At 31.7% G+C, this 20,516-nt stretch overlaps 2 protein-coding genes across 2 annotated transcripts; both read left to right on the top strand.

Moving 5' to 3' along the window:
• The first annotated feature begins 624 nt into the window (after nucleotides 1-624).
• Nucleotides 625-10,134, top strand: ARP2 (actin related protein 2). Its single transcript, XM_020383722.3, has 15 exons — nucleotides 625-782; nucleotides 914-1,024; nucleotides 1,163-1,297; nucleotides 1,385-1,456; nucleotides 1,692-1,770; nucleotides 2,108-2,157; nucleotides 5,628-5,731; nucleotides 5,838-5,906; nucleotides 5,987-6,050; nucleotides 7,302-7,370; nucleotides 7,621-7,704; nucleotides 7,991-8,049; nucleotides 8,471-8,537; nucleotides 9,445-9,528; nucleotides 9,656-10,134. Exons 1-15 carry the CDS (start codon nucleotides 741-743, stop codon nucleotides 9,734-9,736), a joined length of 1,170 nt encoding a protein of 389 aa, XP_020239311.1. The 5' UTR covers nucleotides 625-740; the 3' UTR covers nucleotides 9,737-10,134.
• Nucleotides 10,135-13,293: 3,159 nt separating this feature from the next.
• Nucleotides 13,294-15,953, top strand: LOC109818280 (omega-hydroxypalmitate O-feruloyl transferase). Its single transcript, XM_083072299.1, has 3 exons — nucleotides 13,294-13,491; nucleotides 13,643-14,105; nucleotides 14,948-15,953. Exons 2-3 carry the CDS (start codon nucleotides 13,665-13,667, stop codon nucleotides 15,803-15,805), a joined length of 1,299 nt encoding a protein of 432 aa, XP_082928425.1. The 5' UTR covers nucleotides 13,294-13,491; nucleotides 13,643-13,664; the 3' UTR covers nucleotides 15,806-15,953.
• Nucleotides 15,954-20,516: the final 4,563 nt, after the last annotated feature.

The raw sequence follows: 20,516 nt of genomic DNA, 5'->3' as shown, positions 1-20,516 counted from the left end.
TATTATTAGCACTCTTTTATGTGCACACTTATATATAACTATAATATAAAGTATATAAATATTTATATATCACCATATGCTACCCATCAATTATATTTATATATAATCGATTATGTACACGTGATTGGTAATATATATATAATTTTATATTTTATATTTTAAAAATAAATAATTTAAAATATAAACAATAAATATAATTATTATAATAAATAAAAAAACTAATAAAAATATTCAATAAATTAATTTTTAATTCAATATAAATTAATTACAATTTATTTTCTTATCACTTCTATTTTATTCCTTTATAAAACAATCTCAACTCTCACTTTTCTTTTTTATATCTATTTTTCTTCTCTTCACTTTTCCCCCCCTATTTCTTTCCTCTTCCAATTTCTACCTTAAAGAATTGTTATTTTAAAAACTAGAAACAATTTTCTTTAATTTTAAACTAACAAACCCTTTCTTAATTTTAAAGCCTATTATTGCCTACCAAAATAATTATTTAATCTACTTTTTTTTAATACAATTTCAGAACTTTGTTCATTTGGATTAAAAAAAACTAAAACGACAAATAAACAGAGTCGTTTCACTCATTTCCCTTGTCTAATGCACCAAGAAGTAGACCCCACTCGTTGCCGCATTTGTACGGCATCTCCGGCCAAAGCCAAAGTAAAAAAAAAGAAGAGAAAAGGCAGCAAAACGCACTGTAACAGCTTCACCCGAAGAAGACCAAGCGCATCATGGACAGCAGAAACGTCGTCGTTTGCGACAACGGAACCGGGGTACTTCTCTTCTCTCTCGAATCTTCGCATTGCAACGGATCTCGCAGAATCCACACTCTTAAAATTTCCTATGCCATTATTATTATTATTATTATTATTGTTAACATTGTTTTGTTTTCATGTAAATGCAGTATGTGAAGTGTGGTTTTGCGGGGGAGAATTTCCCCACATCGGTTTTCCCATGCGTGGTGGGAAGACCAATGCTCCGTTACGAAGAATCACTCACTGAGCAAGAGCTTAAGGTATTCCAATCCCAATCTTTCACTATGAATCCATATTGTGAGAGGTGTTTGTTATTATTATCGTTATTATTATGATGATGTTTATGATTATCGTATATAATTGGATTGGTTCTCTCATCTGTGTTGTGTTGTATTTAGGATATTGTTGTTGGCGAAGGGTGTGCAGATTTGCGGCATCAGCTTGATATATCTTATCCTGTGAACAACGGCATCGTGCAAAACTGGGATGACATGTGTCACGTGTGGGATCATGCGTTTTACAATGAATTGAAGGTGGTTTTCTGGTTCTTAATTCTGAATGTACTTTCAGGTTTCAACTATTGTTGTTTTGTCTGCTGCTAAATTGGTTCTTTTTGACAGATTGATCCTCCGGACTGTAAGATTCTACTCACCGATCCGCCTCTTAATCCTTCCAAGAATCGCGAAAAAATGGTTGGTATACTGATTCCGTTGCCTTATGTTTAATTGGAGTTCACTAACATTGTAGGCGTTTTTTTTACACTGATATCCAATTATAGATTGCTTTATATGGTAAGATTGTTGACTTTTGTAATAATTACTTTACAAATTGTATCTAAAGGTGATTTCTAATTTGTTGATATGTAGTATGAAAATTAAACTCTTAAGTATTTTTAATATTATTGGTTTTTGTGATTTGGCCTGGCAGGTTGAGACAATGTTTGAGAAGTACAATTTTGCTGGAGTGTTTATCCAAATCCAAGCTGTTCTAACATTATATGCTCAAGGTGCTTATAGAGATGAGTGAAGGTTGATGTTTTGTTTTTCTTTGTTATCTAAACCTAATTGTAGTTTACTCCCTGTAACTATTATTTCCTATTTCAGGAACATATGGACTCATTACAACATATAATTATTTAGAAACTGTAGTTGTTTTATACTGTTATAGTTTTATACACTATATTCGGTGAAATTATATGTCAAAATTTGCAAGGAATTTTTTGTGAAATTGGGAGTTTCCTTCATCAATATGTGTTCTCTGGAAAACGTGCTCTTCTTCACTAATATATACTCTCTTTATGCCTTCTTTCAGTTTGCTCTTTAACATTTCTTTACTTGTCACAGGTTTGCTCACTGGATTAGTTATTGACTCAGGTGATGGTGTCACTCATGTGGTAATTAATTTGCTTCTATGCTACTTAACTATTTTGCTGATCCTTATAACGACAATAGGTTTTATGTCTTATTTGTCAAACTATTTTATTATTATTTCTTTGTACATTGCCTTTAATATAGTCAATTTTTACTTCATGTCAGTTATATATGGATGTTATGATGTCAAACCCAATTAGCTTATGCTCTTGTTGATTGTCATAACAAATCCTAGATGAATTGGGTACAGTAACTAAATCAAACACCTGACAAAATCATGTATCTTTCTAAATAATATTGTATCTTATTCTTAACAAGAAATCAAATATTGATACAGAAATGCTATGTTGTGACAGTCTCTATTGCAAAGTTGGTTCTGGATGAGCTTGCTGGATGCAAAACTGTTAGATGCTCATCAGATAATTACCATTCTTGCATTTATGTGGAAATCATATTTGCCTTCTTTCAATCCAGTGCATGAACTTCATCATTAATTTATTTAGCTTTGTTCATATTTATGATTTGGATTGCTAATTTATTAGTTATCAGTATCAATATATAATATATTTTATAAAATAACTTATTCGATGAAAGCTTTAAATTCCATGGTGGATTTGTGAGCTTGTCCTTTAAGTAATTTTGGAAGAGTGTTAAAATTTAACATATTTTTACACTAGTGTTAGTTGATTTGAATACTAAATATATGTATATTGATGTTATAACGAAGAATTTGTTGAAAAAAATCTAAATTAGAATCAGTATTACACCAATAAATAACATTTTCTGGTAATCATCATTTCTTGAAATCTACCATTGATAGAAACTAGAAAGCTTATACCATGTGTATCATTCTCGTATTAGACAATAGATTCCAATCTTCCAAGAGGCAGAATTCCCCTGGAATTACAATTGTAATCAAAAGTCAGTGCTAAGAGACCGCCAAAATAAGTATAATCAAGTACTCTTGATGGCAATCTTGTTCAGGCCTCAGTCTACCAGAAATCTTTCTCCAATTTCTCTTTACCCGTATCCCCTCAAGCTCATTAGTGTAAACTTTGTTTTCCCATTTTCCCCAATGACCCCGTAAATCATACTGATTAAACTGGATCATCAGATTGCAAGAAAATGAAAGAAACTCTATTTAGATACAAAGCATCCAAGCCATACACTAGTTTTGTCGACTGATTTTGACCCTATTTATATATAGGGTTAAAGTTACTGCTAAGACTGAGGTACATTTGAATGGATTCCCCAAATTGTAATGTGCATTTTGACTAAGGATTGTTAGGGTTGAGGATCTTATTCTATACAGGTCCAACAACTGAGCAAGTAGGGCTTGCCTCACAATTCACAATTCTCAAAATGGCCATCTTTGATGCTGTTGCATCGTATGTGTGTGTTGGTCAATGAATTTATACAAGTGTTAATGTATCATGTCCCAACACATCCTCAATGGTTTTTTGCAGTTTGGAAATAATTTAAGATTAATGCAGAGAACTTAAATCAGTTCTTTAAGAGAAAATTATGACTCTCCCCATGGAATTTTCTTGAAGCAAGATTGAAAGGTTGAAATCTGAAGAATAAAAAAATTTCTCCTGAGCAATGAGTTGAAAAATATCCATTATGCCCCTCTATCTTTCATTTTCATCAGAATCAATTTGTGTGGAAGGATCACCATTGTTTCACCAACAGCCATGGTTGCTCTGTCTGCAAGGATTCACTAACCACCACCTGCAAACTGGCATCTGACGGCTCCAGTGGTGGTAGAGGTATAAGTGGGTATTGCATAATATAAATTTCAGTAGACGCGGTCTTCAACTTTTGACCTGGCAGTTCTGACAATGAAATTTTGGTCAGCATGCAAAAAACCCAAAGCTCCATCATCATTGAATACCTATATCCCTCTATGACCAACCTAAGGTTGGTTGGTCTTGGTATCAGTTGTGAGGATTGAGGAATGACTTGGATGAAACCCAATATGCTACAATTCCTTGCTTCTCCATTGTGCCCTTGTCATGACCCTTTTCTTCCTACTTTTCGACCTCTTCTTTTCTACCTAGAAGATTTTCAAAACCTAAATCTTTTGTTTTGTTTTTCCCCCATTCTTCCCCTGTTGTACACCCCAAACAGGCAAAATCTTGTTCTTTCATCACCTTCACATGTGACCCACTCACATCTAACAGAAGGGTTGTGTCTTTTACTGTTTTTGCTTCATCATTTTTGGTTTCTTCTCCACCACAAAGGGTGTGGTTCTTGATTATTGAACCTTTACTTCTACTTTCTAATTTCAAGAATTGCAATGGATCACCATCACACTCAAAATTGCTAACCTTTGAACCAATACCCCCTTCTTTGCTTCCATCAAAGGGGGGTTAACTCTACTTCATTTTTCCAAGAATGTGTCAGGTCACCACCATATTCTGACTTACTACTGCCTTTGGAGTTTTCTACATTTTTCTTGAATCTATCCAGAACTGGGTTGCTAGTCCCATTGTCTTCTGTCAAGCCTTGTTTTTGCTATAGGTGATCAAGATTCTCTTGAAGCTTATTCTTTTCCCTAGTTGTGCTGTGATCTCATTAACAAGTTTCTTGATCTCTAAAACCCCATCAAGTCTCTACTTAATCTCAGATTTTCTGCCACCGCAATTCTAGACTTTCTTTTTCCCTTCTCTTTTCTTGCTTCAAGAATCTTCTAATCAAAGATGTGGAGAATGGCTCCCAGTTTGAATCTAGGTTCTTTTGGCTCCAAAAGTAGAACCAATGCTTTGCCACCCCCTCCATGCTTATGAAAGCATATTACAACTTATAGAAAGAAGGAATTTCTTGTACCTAAAAGAATTTCTCAGCCCTAGCAATCCACCCCAATAGGTCAGGACCCACAAAGACTGGCAGCTTCCCTTTGGCCCAAATATGTGCTTCCTCCATCTCTGGTAACACTAGCTCTCCCTTGAAGATTCGGCAGGTCAGAACAATTTGTTAGGAACCAAGAATTGAAATGAGAAAGAATAGAAGAAGGATTTTATTTCTGGACTGCAAAAAAAAAAAAATATAGGAGAGGTAACTCTCCTCCAAGGGTTTCCCCTTCACAAGGGATTTTTGTTTTCTACTTTCACAAAGAGCTAAAGCTCAATTTACAAATGTAAAGATATGAATCAATTCCCTCCCCTACAGTCATCCTATTTATTTGTCACTGATTCATTGTTACAAACTAATATTCTAACTAACTCCTACTTCCCAAAGTCCTAGCAGAACTGGTGAAATGTTGTGACTTGTGATTCATTGTTTCTATTTTTTATTGAGAAATGGGACCCTCTTGTCTATTTTATTTTTCTGAATGATACACTAATCGATCATCAATCATGAACACAAGCATCTGACCCATGGTTTAAGAGAGCAAAAAGAGGTTAACAAGTTCAGTATTTTGCCGTTGTTATGATACCATTTTTTTTAAAGTATACAATCCAAAACTGTTAATAATGAATGTTTTATCCAGGTTCCAGTTGTTGATGGTTATTCTTTCCCCCATCTAACTAAACGAATGAATGTTGCTGGTCGACATATAACCTCCTATCTTGTTGATTTGCTTTCAAGGAGGGGGTAAGGGCTAATTCATTTCATTTCAGTTGTAATATCAGTGTGATGAAAACATGACTCTTATCTAGTGCATCAATTCTAACTGGAACACAATTTTCTTTCCTTTAAGGTATGCATTAAATAGGACTGCTGATTTTGAGACTGTTAGGGAAATCAAAGAGAAGCTATGCTATATAAGGTTCGCTACAAATCTCAAGCTACAATTGATTTCCTGTGTCCTGTAATCTTTCCTTAGTAGGTACATCTATTTTCCTGCAGTTATGACTATAAGAGGGAATATCAGTTGGGACTTGAAACCACTATCCTTGTTAAGAACTATACTGTAAGTTGATATCTTGAAATCTTTGTGACTTGTTTTGTGTAAATAGTTATTCATTTGATTGGAAATTCTGGTTAAAATGGCTTGCCTGAAGATAGGGGGACAGGAGGCTCATATTCTGCTGATTCTTTTATATGTTTTTAATGTATTTCTTTTCATATGTTTTTCAAGATTCTCTGTAACTGCATTTATACTTTTTGTGCCTTAATGAATGCATGTAATATGCAGTATTTATTATTATTATTATTATTATTATTGTTATTGTTATTATTATTATTATTATTATTATTATTATTATTATTATTATTATTATTATTATTATTGTCCACTCACTTGTAGTGCATTTGGTTTAAAGGGAGGAAGGGAGGGTTCCCTTGTTTGTTTTGGTTGGTTGGTCCACAAGAGTATTGGAGGGGAGAGTAAATATGAGTAATATACTGTTAAACCTTATAAGCATTAAGGAAGGGGATCAGAGGTAAAATAAAATCTTAATGCAATTCACCCAGCATAGCCAAAACATTATAAACCACTTTTGCTTGCCTTCATATCCCCCTAATATTGGATATTAATTTTTGAGCTGGGAGAGAAATTGTTAAAGTTAAATTGTGAAAACTGTTATTATTGATTCAAAGAAATGATAATATACGAGATAGAAATATATTTGTACATAACAGCAAACTAGCTAAGGCCCAAGTGCCCACAGCGAACAACTAAGTCCCAAGACCCAACAAACTAAAACCTACAGGGAAAAGGAGGAATACAAAATATAAAGAAAACAGTGACTTGGTTATACTCGTACATTGAAGGGGAGGCTAAAATAGAAAGGGAGAGTTTTGGCCTCCTCATATCCCCTTTCCTTCCTTCTAAATTTCTGAACTAACAAGGTAAGATTAAAAAAATCCTTCCTCTCCTAAGTTCATGTGTGCACAAGGTAATTGTCATTAATATTGTTAGAATATATGAATATATATAATATTATCTTGGTTTTAGAATCTTAGATTGTCCTTTAGGATTAGTCACTTTCCCTAGATCCTCATTATCTCTTAGGATTGGTTACCATATTTTCTTATCTTATGACTTGTTTCCTATTTAGTTAGGATTATGATTAGTATAATTAAGGGTTAGTGCTCTCGGTTTTATGTTACATCATCACATTGTAATACATCACACCATATCAAGTCAATATCATTCTAATAATAGTCTTTTGTCCTTTTCTTCCCTCTATACGTATTGATTTTACCCTTTATGCATTAGCTTCCAGATGGAAGGGTCATTAAAGTAGGCACTGAAAGGTTCCAGGCACCAGAGGCTCTTTTCACTCCGGTAGGTACTTGGTGCCCATTTGACTTGTGTTTTCAACTGTTAAAGTCATGTAGTTAAATGTTTTCATTTTCTCTCTTTGGAAGACGACTCTTCAAAGTTCAAATCCCATCAGTCATTGCGACACAAAAGAAATCTTTTTTTTTGAAACATAACTATAGTATTTCCATGATGTGCCCGTGTAACTCTAGCTAAATTACTCGGTGTATAATTTGCTGGCTTATGATTGGATAGCTTTTCCCCCCTTTCACAGGAACTTATAGATGTAGAAGGTGATGGAATGGCTGACATGGTATTTCGCTGCATTCAGGAAATGGATATTGACAACCGGATGATGGTATGCTACTCCATTTGAATCTATATTCCCTAATATCTCTTCCTTAGTAAAAAAAATGTTGATATCAGTTATCAGTTCATGACTAAATTGCATTGTCATTTGCCACCTGTCCAAATAACTATCATTAAAATATTCCTGTAATTGAAGAAATTATATTTATGGATGAACCACTGCATCTCTAGAGGGTCTTTCCCTTTCTAAAATTTGCACAGAGCACTCCTGCCACTGCTATTGTATTTTGAAATTGTCATGCATTTTATTTATGTTGTGAAGTTTTGTCTTGTAGCTATATCAACACATAGTTTTAAGCGGAGGGAGCACCATGTATCCTGGATTGCCAAGCCGGTAGTTTGTTATTTCTCCTTTACTTTGGCTCTAATTGTCCTTAATCTTTTGTGTTGCTGAATTTTTTAGTTATTATTATATCATACATGTGTTCACACATGTATCAGATGAATCTTATCTCAACCCTTCAGTTTCTTTTTCTGTTAGATCCATGGTACTGTTAATTGAAGTGTATAACAGTATATGTCATATCTGTATGGCTACATATTTGTGATTGCCTATTGTCCATTTTGCAGAATGTTTACATTACCTCCTAGCACATTTTTCTTTGGCTGAAAGTACCTTCTAGAACTCTATTGGTTTTCTAATAACTAATAACTGCGGATTCCTTCACCTGTTGGTTAAATTGATAAACTTTGTATGCAGTTTTAAGCTGGACATATTGCTAAATTTATGTTCTTCCTCTCCCCCCATTTTTCAGATTGGAAAAAGAAATACATGATCGTTATCTTGATGTTGTCCTGAAGGGTAACAGAGATGGATTGAAGGTAGGCTTAGGTTTCTTCTTTTCATTTTACTTCTGCTTGTGTATCCTATATAGCATGTGGATTATTGAAAACACATTTTTCTGTAATTTATGCTTGGTTGTTATTGCTTGTTAATTTAGAAACAACCAACAAGCTTTATCACTTGTTTATTCTTTAATACCTATTATCTAATGGAGTTGCTTATCGGGACAAACTATAGAATACCTCGAGAGAATTGTGTTGTTGGTTGAGTTAAAACTGCAGATATTGACCTGAAAGTAAGGAAAAGGTTGGTGCTCTTTAATTAAATCTGGCCTTCTGGCCCCAATAAATATGTACCGCGTCTTAAATTGTGGGATCCCCATCTCATGGTTTTAAATCTTGATTTTAGCAAAACATCCTCCCTCCCAAATGTCACTAGAAAATTAAAAAAGAATTAAATCTGAAGCATTTGTTTAGTGAGTCCCTCCCTTTATGGATCTATCTCTTTAATTTTTAGTATTTCCTCCAAAAATGATAGCAACATGTAACCTTAAGGAAATACAGGACAGGATTTTCTAAAAGAGAAAGAGAACAGTATGTGGCGTGGATTTGTTTCATGTAACCTAAATCACTAAACCCTAAACATGTAACCTCAAACCCTAAACCCTAAAGTGGACTTATGGTCGGAACACCTTGTAAATAGGATTTAAAATCTTTAATCTATCTCCCAATCTTAGTAAGATTTAGATTTTAACAGCATTGCTGTGTTCATAAGCATAAACTTGAATGTGAAGCTTACTAAAATAATCTAAAAAAACGTATTTTGATAAACTTCTCATGAAACTTATTGTAAAAAGTTAAGTGAACTTGGATGAAGGTTATAATCATGAATTAGGCCAACTCATTGTTCCCTTATTCTCATCTATTCTGTTTTGATGGTGATCAGAAACTACGACTAAGAATTGAGGATCCACCTCGTAGGAAGCACATGGTGTACCTCGGAGGTGCTGTCCTTGCAGGAATAATGAAGGTTTTAGTTAACTGTTAATTTTTTCTTGTTCTCTTTGTATAGCTTATCTTATCTGTCCTTATAGATGTGGACGTTCTTGGCATATTTTATGATCTAAGAAAGTTCAACTCTGTTGGTTAAAACCCAGGATGCACCGGAGTTTTGGATTAACAGGGAAGATTATCTAGAAGAAGGAATTGCTTGTCTAAGCAGGTGTGGCCAGGCATGACTTTGATGATCGCTCTGAAAATGGGAGACTATTTTGGGAAGCAAAAGCGCACCAGAGGCTGAGTGATGAATATTCAAAGCTGTTAAAACTGCCTCCTAAAATAGCTTGCATTAATTGCTGTTGGCCTTGTATAGCTGTCCTCAAGGCTACTGGAGGCTAGTTGTGATTGTATATGCACTCATGTTTTCGTGATAGATACGACAAGAAGTTCTTGTATCGTGTTTTTTGTAACGAGAATTGTTGAATAAAGAATACATTGTAAATTTTATGACTGCTCCATAGCTTGTATTATGGAATACATTACACATCTATGTTGGCTGTGGAAAGATGGCCAACTGATGTATTATATAATTTAGCTGTGCCTGAGGAAAATATTGGAGCTTTGTGTTGAGGAGTAAGATACACGTCTGTCTTTTTTTTAAGTCAATATATAATAATTTCGTCTCTCAAATTGGCAATGTGTTAATTCGGTTGCGTAGTTTAGTTCCCAAGGATTTGTTCGGAATGCTTATGTGTTTTAAGTTTGAAAGTTTTAGATATTGAGATTAATTTTTTTGTTTTAAATTTGTGTGATTTTTATTATTCAAATATATAAATACTTCACTATTTTATTTGGATTTATTTGTTGGTAATTATGGTTGATGACAAATAAGGGAAGGGGAGGTGATAGGGGTTGTAGCGTTGGTAATAATAATAAGAGAAATGTGAGGAACACATCTCTAAACTTTAATTAAATTTTATTAAAAACTATAAACTTTACATTCTATTTAAAGAATCTCATGATTTTGTTGATTTCAATGAATTTTAACTAATAAAAAGGAGTGTGTTAAGATAATTGTGTTGTTAACATTCTTCTTATAATAATGGAAATAAAAATGACAATGATTATAACAATGATGGTTGACTAGTGATGATAATGATAAGTGATAATGATAATGACAATGATGATAATAATGTTTGATAAAAATGATAATGATGACAACATCAATTGCTTAGTTACGACAATAATGGATAAGAAATAATGAAGACAACTAATAGGTAGAGATATTAATTATAGTGTAAACAATGATGATGACCATAGTGGTAGTGACAATAGTGATAATAACTAATGGTTGTGATGGTTATGGTGGCAATGACACTAAAAACAATGAATGTTATGGTATTTACGATAATAATATCAATTATTTGGTAGAGATAATTAATGAGTAGAAGAAAATGGAAACAATCATCAAGTAGAAACAATGGTTATAAAGTGGATAATGATGGTGATCTCCTGTGATAGTGATAATGATAGTGATAATGATGACGAAGAAAAAATAATTAATGATAATGAAAATAATAATAATAGTGATGAAAATACAAAGAAAGATAATTAATAGTGGTAGTGGTGATAACAACTATAATATTTGATTGATAGTAATGATAATAGTCAAATGAAGTACTCTTATAACTAAAAAAAATATACTAAAATGACCTTTTAAATATATATATATATATATATATATATATATTTTTTTTCTTTTTAAATTTTTGGGTTGACATTAATTTAGTTCCATGTTAAGAAAGGATGTTTTGTTTTAAAATTTGCATTAAAAATATATATATTTTTTTTTTGCAAGATCTCCAAATGTATCCTTGGTCAATTTTCATGACAAATTAGATTATTTTTTAGTGCGAAGCTGACCAAATTTGAAAACTAATATTGTCATGAAATTGGAAATTCGGAAAACAAATTATCATGATGTTGATAAATTTGAAACTAGGTTAATAAATGATTAACTTATCATGAAGTTCCCCTTCAAAAAAAAAAAAAAACTTATCATGAAGTTGATTTATTTATGGACTAAACTATATACACATGCATATTCGTATATGTTTCTACATAATAATTTGTTTGTTGTTCATTTTCCAATGCCTTGCCATACATGTCAACTTCGTGCTAGCCAGCAGGATATACTATTATACTTGTGTTCGTTAAGATATATTATCTAAATATGGGTCAAAGACTTCTGGATTTTTTCAGTACCCAAGAAAAGGAAGTGCAAGTATACAAGTTAAGCAATTTTTGCTCATCTCATTATGATTGACTACGACCTCTTTTTTTAATATCAATGTTACTCATCATATACAATGAAAACAACTTAGAATATCACAAAAGTCTCCAACGTCCCTCCAACTTCCCTAGACTTTCTAATGCATGTTATCGTTCTAGTATTGTTTCATTATTATCCTCAGAATTGTGGACATAACGTAAGGCTAGGAAGTTGCATCAAACAAACAAAAATTAGGATTGTTTGCAGAGAGGATTTTCTATCTGAAAATGGGAACCAATGGATAATTTTCCACGAATTATATTCCTAGCAGAAAAGGAAAACTGACATGCGAGGGATGTTAGGATGTCTATATCTTTAATAAATCACATTGAATAGTGTGTTCAATTTTACGTTTATAATTGTCAAATTACGATTGAAGTTAAAGTTAAAAGTAACAAGTTTTTATCTAAATAGATTTAAGATTTTTCATACGCAAAAGCAAACACTGAATAATGAATATTAATAACAAGTAAAATGTTCCAAAAGTCATACAGATTCTTAGCATATATATATTTTTTAATTTAAAAGGAAAAATAAAAAAAAAATATGCTAAGAATTTATGAAAATATTAATTACTTTACTTTTTATTGACTAACTAGATGTATTTAATAAAAGATATTGAGTGTATGTTTTAAAGTAATTGATTTAGTATTTAGATATAATTTATAATCAAAATCTTTGAAATATTTTTCTAAATATTAATCAAAATTTTACATGCGCTTAATAAGATTTCTGTTAGGAAGATGGTTACGCATGCATTAAGTGTATATTTATGTGAACATTTACAAAATTGATTTTAAAGTGATCTATATTTAAATATTTTAATCTTAAAAACAAGTTAATAGTAGCTTTTTTTGTATAAATTAAATTTTTGGATCCAACTTAAAAGTTACCTAAATTCAAAATCAATTTTAGACACAAAATCGCCTTGGTTGAAATTTCAATATAATTTTAGATTATTTAACGTGAATACTTGTAATTTTAGGAGTTAATCCAAGTGTTGTTAAATCTAGAAAGAATACAAAAATCAAATAAGAAGTAGGAAAAAAAAATCACTCTCAATTCAGATGAAAAAAAAATTGTTTGGAAAGGATATTAATTGCTAAGAGCATTCGAATTATGAATATAATAGTTGGATTTCAAAACAGGCAACGTCCCATCTATAAAAATTGAAATATTTTGAAAAAAAACAAAGCAATTAAACCATGTTACTGAAACCCGATTATGCCACTTTTAAGTTCATTGTCAAAAATGATTATTTGTGTAAAGATCAACTAACGAAACAAAATATTAGGTTAGCAAATGTGGGATACCAACCACACCAAACAAGCCTATTTTCCTTCATCTTCTGACTTGGTTCCTTTTGTCTTTGGTCTCTTTACTAGTGGCCAACCCTCACCCATACATAGTTCATAAAAAAAAAAAAATTTAAATAGATAAGGCCAAACAAGTCTTCAAAACACCACGTATTTTTAGTAGCTTGCACCGTTGCCTATGAACAACTAACTCTCACCTTCACATTATATTTATTTTCCACCATTGCTATGTTTTCAACATCTAATTAAGAACACCACCACCCATATCATACATATATACCTTGCAACTTTCTCTTAAAGAAACTCAAACCCTTGGCCTTATCATATTGTGTGAGGGACACCCCAGGTATGAGAATCACAGCACATGTGTTCTTCATGATGTTTCCAACTTTGCATGCTTTGACCATTTACTTTCATCTAACATGCTTCTCATAATCTTAAGACTCATTTAGAGTGTTTCAGTTTCCATTCACTCAACACATGTTTCTTTTTTTTAGGTTGATAATTAAGGAGCTTGAGATGGAAATGGGCAATGAAAATGGTTTCCAACTGAGTGTGAAGCTGAGTGAACCAGCTTTGGTTCCTCCTGCTGAAGAAACAAAGAAGGGTTTGTATTTCCTATCAAACCTTGACCAGAACATTGCAGTGATCGTGAGAACTGTTTATTGCTTCAAGAGGGGCGAGAGAGGGAATGAGAAGGCTGGGGAAGTGATCAAGAATGCTTTGAAGAAGGTTCTTGTCCATTATTACCCTCTTGCTGGGAGGCTCACCATAAGCTCAGAGGGTAAACTCATAGTGGATTGCACAGGGGAGGGTGCCTTGTTTGTGGAGGCTGAAGCAAACTGTTCAATGGAGGAGATTGGTGACATCACAAAGCCAGACCCTAGGACTCTTGGTAAGCTGGTTTATGACATTCCTGGAGCAAAGCACATTCTTCAGATGCCTCCTTTGGTTGCTCAGGTAAGTTTTGTTGTTGTTGTTGTTGTGTCTTGTATCTTGGCTTTTGAGTTCCTCAGGAGTTGGTTTAGTTTTGGCTACAAAACCATGAGGTGTTGTTTATAAGCAAATAGTTTAGTCCACAAATGTAGAGACTACTCTAGAGATATGTTATTTAGCATTTATCAATCACTTGGTAGGAATTTTTATGAATGAAACATGTCGGTTATTTTGAATGTCTAATCAAAGGTTAGCGTACATTTTCTTTTTCTAATCTAAAGGGGTGCTACTATTCCCTGACTAAAATTGTGCTTGGGTTGTTAATGCTTATGAAAACAGTACAACTTTACCTTTTCATGCTAAGAATAGCCAGCTTATTCATTTTGCAAGTCCTAGAGTAGTATAGTTGCTATTTCTGTGTTAGTACTCTAACATCACACCATCTCTAAATCATTTCTCCTTTTTCCCATACTTGTGGTAAACAATCAATTCCTATTGTGCTTGGTTCCACATTTCATATGCATTTTTTCACATTTACTAAAAGTATGTTCGGATTCAATTCAATTTTGGTTATAAATGCAGTTAAGAGAAAAGTAACGATTAGTAGCCTTTGTATCAATTTTGATGTGATTTCTGTTTAAAGGTAAATCATAGTTGTAGAATCAAATATGCACTATGAAGCAATTTTGATGTTATTCTTGTTTAAACTTGAACCATAGTTGTGGAACCAAACATGTACTAAGAAGCCAGTAGTTATAAGTTCCACATGTTCCTCCTTTACCAAGAAGGATGAAAATGATTGAAAAGGTGGCCCCTCACATTGATTGGGTATTGCATTTTTTTTAAGTGTGAACTCTATATTCCAGGTGACCAAGTTCAAATGTGGAGGCTTTGCTCTTGGTCTGTGCATGAATCACTGCATGTTTGATGGCATTGGTGCCATGGAGTTTGTGAACTCTTGGGGAGAACTAGCCAGAGACATGCCACTCTCAACCCCTCCAGTGCTAGACAGAAGCATCCTCAAGGCAAGAAACCCCCCAAAGATAGAGCACCTGCATCAAGAGTTTGCTGACATTGAAGACAAGTCCAACACCATCAACTTATATGAAGATGAGATGGTGTACAGGTCCTTCTGCTTTGACCCTGAGAGACTAAAGAACCTTAAGATGAAAGCCATGGAAGATGAAACCCTGGACACATGCACCACATTTGAAGTCCTCTCAGCATTTGTGTGGATAGCAAGAACAAAGGCACTGAAGATGCTGCCAGAGCAAGAAACAAAGCTTCTCTTTGCTGTGGATGGAAGGGCCAAGTTTGAGCCTCCTCTTCCAAGAGGGTACTGTGGCAATGGCATTGTGCTAACAAATTCTGTGTGCCATGCTGGTGAGTTAACAGAAAAGCCTCTCTCATATGCTGTGAGCCTCATTCAAGAGGCAATCAAGATGGTCACAGATAGTTACATGAGATCAGCTATAGATTACTTTGAGGTGACAAGAGCAAGGCCTTCTCTTGCTTGCACACTTTTGATCACAACTTGGTCTAGGCTCTCCTTTCACACCACTGACTTTGGATGGGGACAGCCTGTGCTGTCAGGGCCAGTGTCACTGCCAGAAAAGGAAGTCATCTTGTTCCTTTCTCATGGCCAAGAGAGGAGAAACATCAATGTGCTTCTTGGTTTGCCAGCTCCTGTCATGAAGATTTTCCAGGATTTGATGCAGATTTAGATAGGCTCATAATAAATGTGATTCTGTTATTTTTCTAAGCTTATTATTATTATAATGTTGTTTCATGAAAGAAAAGACAGTACTTATTCTGTTTATGAATTTGTTGGTGCTAATCAATAATTCAAACCTTATGTGTTTTGCTGTTGAATTTAATTTATATGAAAAAATTTATTTAGATGGTTTGATAATGATGGATAATTTTTTTTCACTGGATTAGTTTTAATAAAAATAAAAGTAATATTTTTAGTCTGATTTTACATTTATGTTCAAATTAGAAATTTAATTTCAATCTTTAATTAAAAATATAAATATTAAATGATACATGGAAAAATTTATGCAGTTGAAGAAACATTTTTGTATTAAATTTCTCTAATTATTTAAAAATGAATTTATGGAAAAACGTAATCCAGCAGAGACCTTTTATATAAATTTGATTTGATTCCTTTTTATATCAACACCTACCAAAACATCTTGACTTGAGTTATTGAATTCATGTGACTCATGCTTAATGTATCAGGCAATCTTTTGTTTAAATTAAGATATATGATGTGGTAGTTTATTTATTAAATTGTGTGTTTTTTAATTAGTTCAATTATATATCTCTTTGATTGAGATGGTTGCTCATCTTCTGACTCACATCGAAATTCGAACATGAAAAAGAAAGATAATTTAAAAAAGTGAACTTATAAAATATCAAAAGGATATAGTTTTGAGAAAAAACAATTTACGTTATTTTACCTTTAAAATAATTAGTGTAAGAGGCTAGTTTGTCATTCAATTTGTTATATCCTGTTTATGGGAAGATAATTATTTAACTTTAGGTTATAATATGATTTCCTTATGTAATTTTTTTAACTTAAGTAAAAATGAACATTTTTTCAAATGCTTGAATTGCTATATTTTTGTCTCAAGCTATCACATGTTCAATATTTTTCAACTCCATATAGAAAGAGAAATGGTGTGTTGCACAAATGTTGATACATGATAGCAATACCCAGCTATTTAAAAAGATTTATGAAGTTATATTTATTAACATGAAATCAAATTATTAAGAAGTTATATTCTAATTATTCACGGACGAAAATATGATTGAATAAAAGCTGTGAATATAATTTGTTATTGTTCATCAAGAAACCAAGCTTACACTGAATTTTACATCAAAATCATTTTAAGACAAAATATTTAAATAAAAAATGACTTTATTTTAAAATTAATTTAACCCAAAAATGTATTGAAATTAATTTTAGAAATATTATCTAAACACATCATGCTGGGTCCCACATATGCACTTTCCTTGTTCACTTCAGTGTACTGATTTGACATTAATTGAAGTCCACCCCAATAGATTGTGTTGTGTTGGAGAATTTACACCATAACACGTGTTCTTATACTTTTCCATTGGAACATACGAGAAGCCTAGTCCACCTTCAATTAATTCAAGTTAGATTTTGATTTTGGACTTTGTTCATATAATAAGGGAAGTGGGAAAGAAAGATAAAAAGAGGTCGACAAGAGATAATGAATAAAAAATAATAATCATTTAATAAGACATTTAAATTCAAAGAAGTAAAGGAGAAAATTAAATTCAAATTTATTTTTATTTATTTGGTTCGATAAAAAACAAAAAAATCTTTTAAAAAGAAAAATTTGTAACTCATGAAGTGCAAAGAAATAATAATAAAGTTAGAATTGTAATTTTGTTTATATTCCACATTTTTTAAAAAAATTTCTCCCCTTTTTCTTCTCATATTATAAGAGATTCTTTTAGTGAATTTCATACAATTTATTTCTCTTTTTCCTATTTTTCTCTTTAAACAAACAACGTAAAAGTTTTTTTTTTTTTTTTTTCTCACTCAATTGTCACTTCTCTCTTTTTGTTTTCTATTGAACCAACCAAAGGGTTAACCAGTACCTCACATAACAGTAGTTACCTTGTCTGAAATTTTTATAGGATTAATTTTGTGAATATGAACCGCCCGATTAAAATCCAATTAATATGAGGGTGAGATTGAGTGAATACAACCTGTGAATATAATATATTTATTTTAACCTTACACGCAATTAAATTGTAAAAGTAAAAAAATTAATAATTTTATAATTAAATTATATTTTTAGATATATCAATATAAATATAATATCATGTCAAATATTTGTTAATTAAACAAACTATATTATTAATATACAATTATTTAAAAATTATTAAAATATGATATCGGATAAAATTAGAACGGGTCACATACATAATCTCATATTTAAAATACATCATGTCTAATTTATTATATTCAATCTCGTTAAAAATGTATTTTAAGCTGGGGAATTAGTGGGACTGAACATGTCATCTATAACTTAAATCAAAATTAGGATCTAATTCAACTCTTGGATCCAAAGGGATGCATCTGACTTAGTAAAACTAAGGTATAACATGATACTTTAGAAAGAAGTTTTTGATTTGATTCTCATGTAAAGTATCTTTAAACAAAAAAAGAAGAAGAAAGAGTTTATCCATTTAGCTTCTGAATCTGTCTCCAAAGTTAAAAAAAAGAGTTGCTACACGTTTCGAAATAGCGTCTGAATCTTAAAATATTTATATTTTTTAATAAATTTATTATAAAATAATTATTTAATTTAATATTTAATAGTTTAAATATATATATATATATATATATATATATATATATATATATTTTAATTCGGAATGTATTTAGGACGATGGATTCGGAGGATCAAGAATTTTTCTTAAAAAAAAAATAAAAACAAAAACAAAAAATAACTCTTGTACGACCACATCAATCGGTTCGGACAGTAAGCAAGGTATTAATGTTGTCACAGAAATGCATGTAGTAAGGATTAAGATTAGAACATCTCTAATCTCTCTGTGTCACGTCACTGTTAAATCAGTTCTGACCTATTTTATGAGTTGTTTAAATTTTAGCAGAGTTACTTGTAGAAGCAATTTTGTTAAAATTTAAGCAACTCATAAAATGAGTCAGAGCTGATGTTGTGACATAGGGAATTGTTTATAAGCAACCCTTGTTATAAATGCTCTTAGTACTCACAAGTTTTTTTTTTTTTTTTAGGTCGGGATTAGGATCATGGTTCATCACCGTGCAATTGTAAGCAGCAAAATTTCCAACACACTTGTTGAAGTGTGTGATTTGTGGGGTTGGATAATGCATAGGGATGGTAACTTCGGGTACGAGTTTTATGATACCCGTCTCTATTTTTGCAAGTTAAACTCATCCCGGTCTCTGTACCTGTACTCGTTGGGTATGTAATTTTCATTTCCATCCCTCTCGGGTATTGGGTATACCTGTATCCGTACCTGTACTCGTCAATTTTTTTATTTTTTATTTTTTCAAAAAATATGATATTTTTAAATTATTTTTTATTATATTATAATTATAATTAAGTTATTTTTCTATCTCATATTATAATAAATAATTACACATAAAAAAATATTAAAATTCTTTAATATAATTAAATTGAAAGTGAGTATTAAATTAAAAATGAAAACGGGGACGAGGACGGGTACGGGTACAGGTACGGGGTGGGTAAGTACATACTCGTATCCGTACTCGTACCCGATTTAAAATATCAAATTTTACCCGTACCCGTACCCGTACCCGTACCCGATCAAATCGAGTATTTTCCGTCAAAATCGAGATAGGTTCGGATATTACCCGCGGGTACGAGTATATTTGTCATCCCTAATAATGCATATGCTGCCATGTTTGGAGGCTTCAAGAGTTGAAAAATGTAGATTAATTTGTATGCTATGTGCAAAAATTAAATCATGTTCAAAGGGTTTCACAAATTTGCATTGCAAGATGTTTGTGAGTTTAGGCTGTTGCTAGGCAAGTTTCACGCCTTTCTTCTTTCGTTCTTCTGAATGAGAAGGGAAATTAAACTACATTAATAATATCATTCATGTTTAATGTCTCACTGCTTAATTTAAAACATATTAACCAAATTGATTGCGTTGGAATATATGCTATTGGTTTGCTTTAGATCATATGCAAGGTAATGGTGACAAGTGTGTTGTGAAATTATGCTTATAGTTTTAGGTAACAAAACGAGTTTTGCTGTGATTTTTTTTAAACATAATTTTGGTCTTTTGATTTTATTTTAGGTTTTAGTTTGGTCTTTTATATATATATTTCTAAATTAAATGTGGAATTTTCAGGCTGTTATTTTCGTCTAAAAAAACCTATTAGAAACTATCATATGTTTAATATTGTTCAACTCGACATAGAAAATACTTAAAAAAAATTATTACTTAGTGACACATTTTATAATAATATAATATTTATTATTAAAAATTATTTTTATTTATATTATATATATAATATATGTTGATATAATATTATAAAAATATAAGTATAAGTTATATAGTAATACATAATATATATTATTAAATTTCATTCAAATTTAATATTAAAATTGTGTGTAGACTATATGTTAAATAAGTTTATATTTATATATTTTGTATTTATAGTGACAATTTTTTTTTTGTATTTCATTGTATATAACAATTCTTGTAGTAAAGAAAAATGATGTTTCATCACATAAATTAAGGTTTGATAGCGATATTTGCCTTTTTATGTATTGTTTTATAAGGAGATATTATTCATTTTTTATCGAATTGACTTTTATAAAAGTAAAGTGATATTTCTAGTTGTAATTTCTATTAAGAATAAAAAACTCTCTCTTT

This window comes from Cajanus cajan, chromosome 4 (assembly GCF_000230855.2).
Source record: "Cajanus cajan strain Asha chromosome 4, NIPB_CcT2T_4, whole genome shotgun sequence".
NCBI lineage: Eukaryota > Viridiplantae > Streptophyta > Magnoliopsida > Fabales > Fabaceae > Cajanus > Cajanus cajan.
This window is presented reverse-complemented; position numbering and strand designations above follow the sequence as displayed.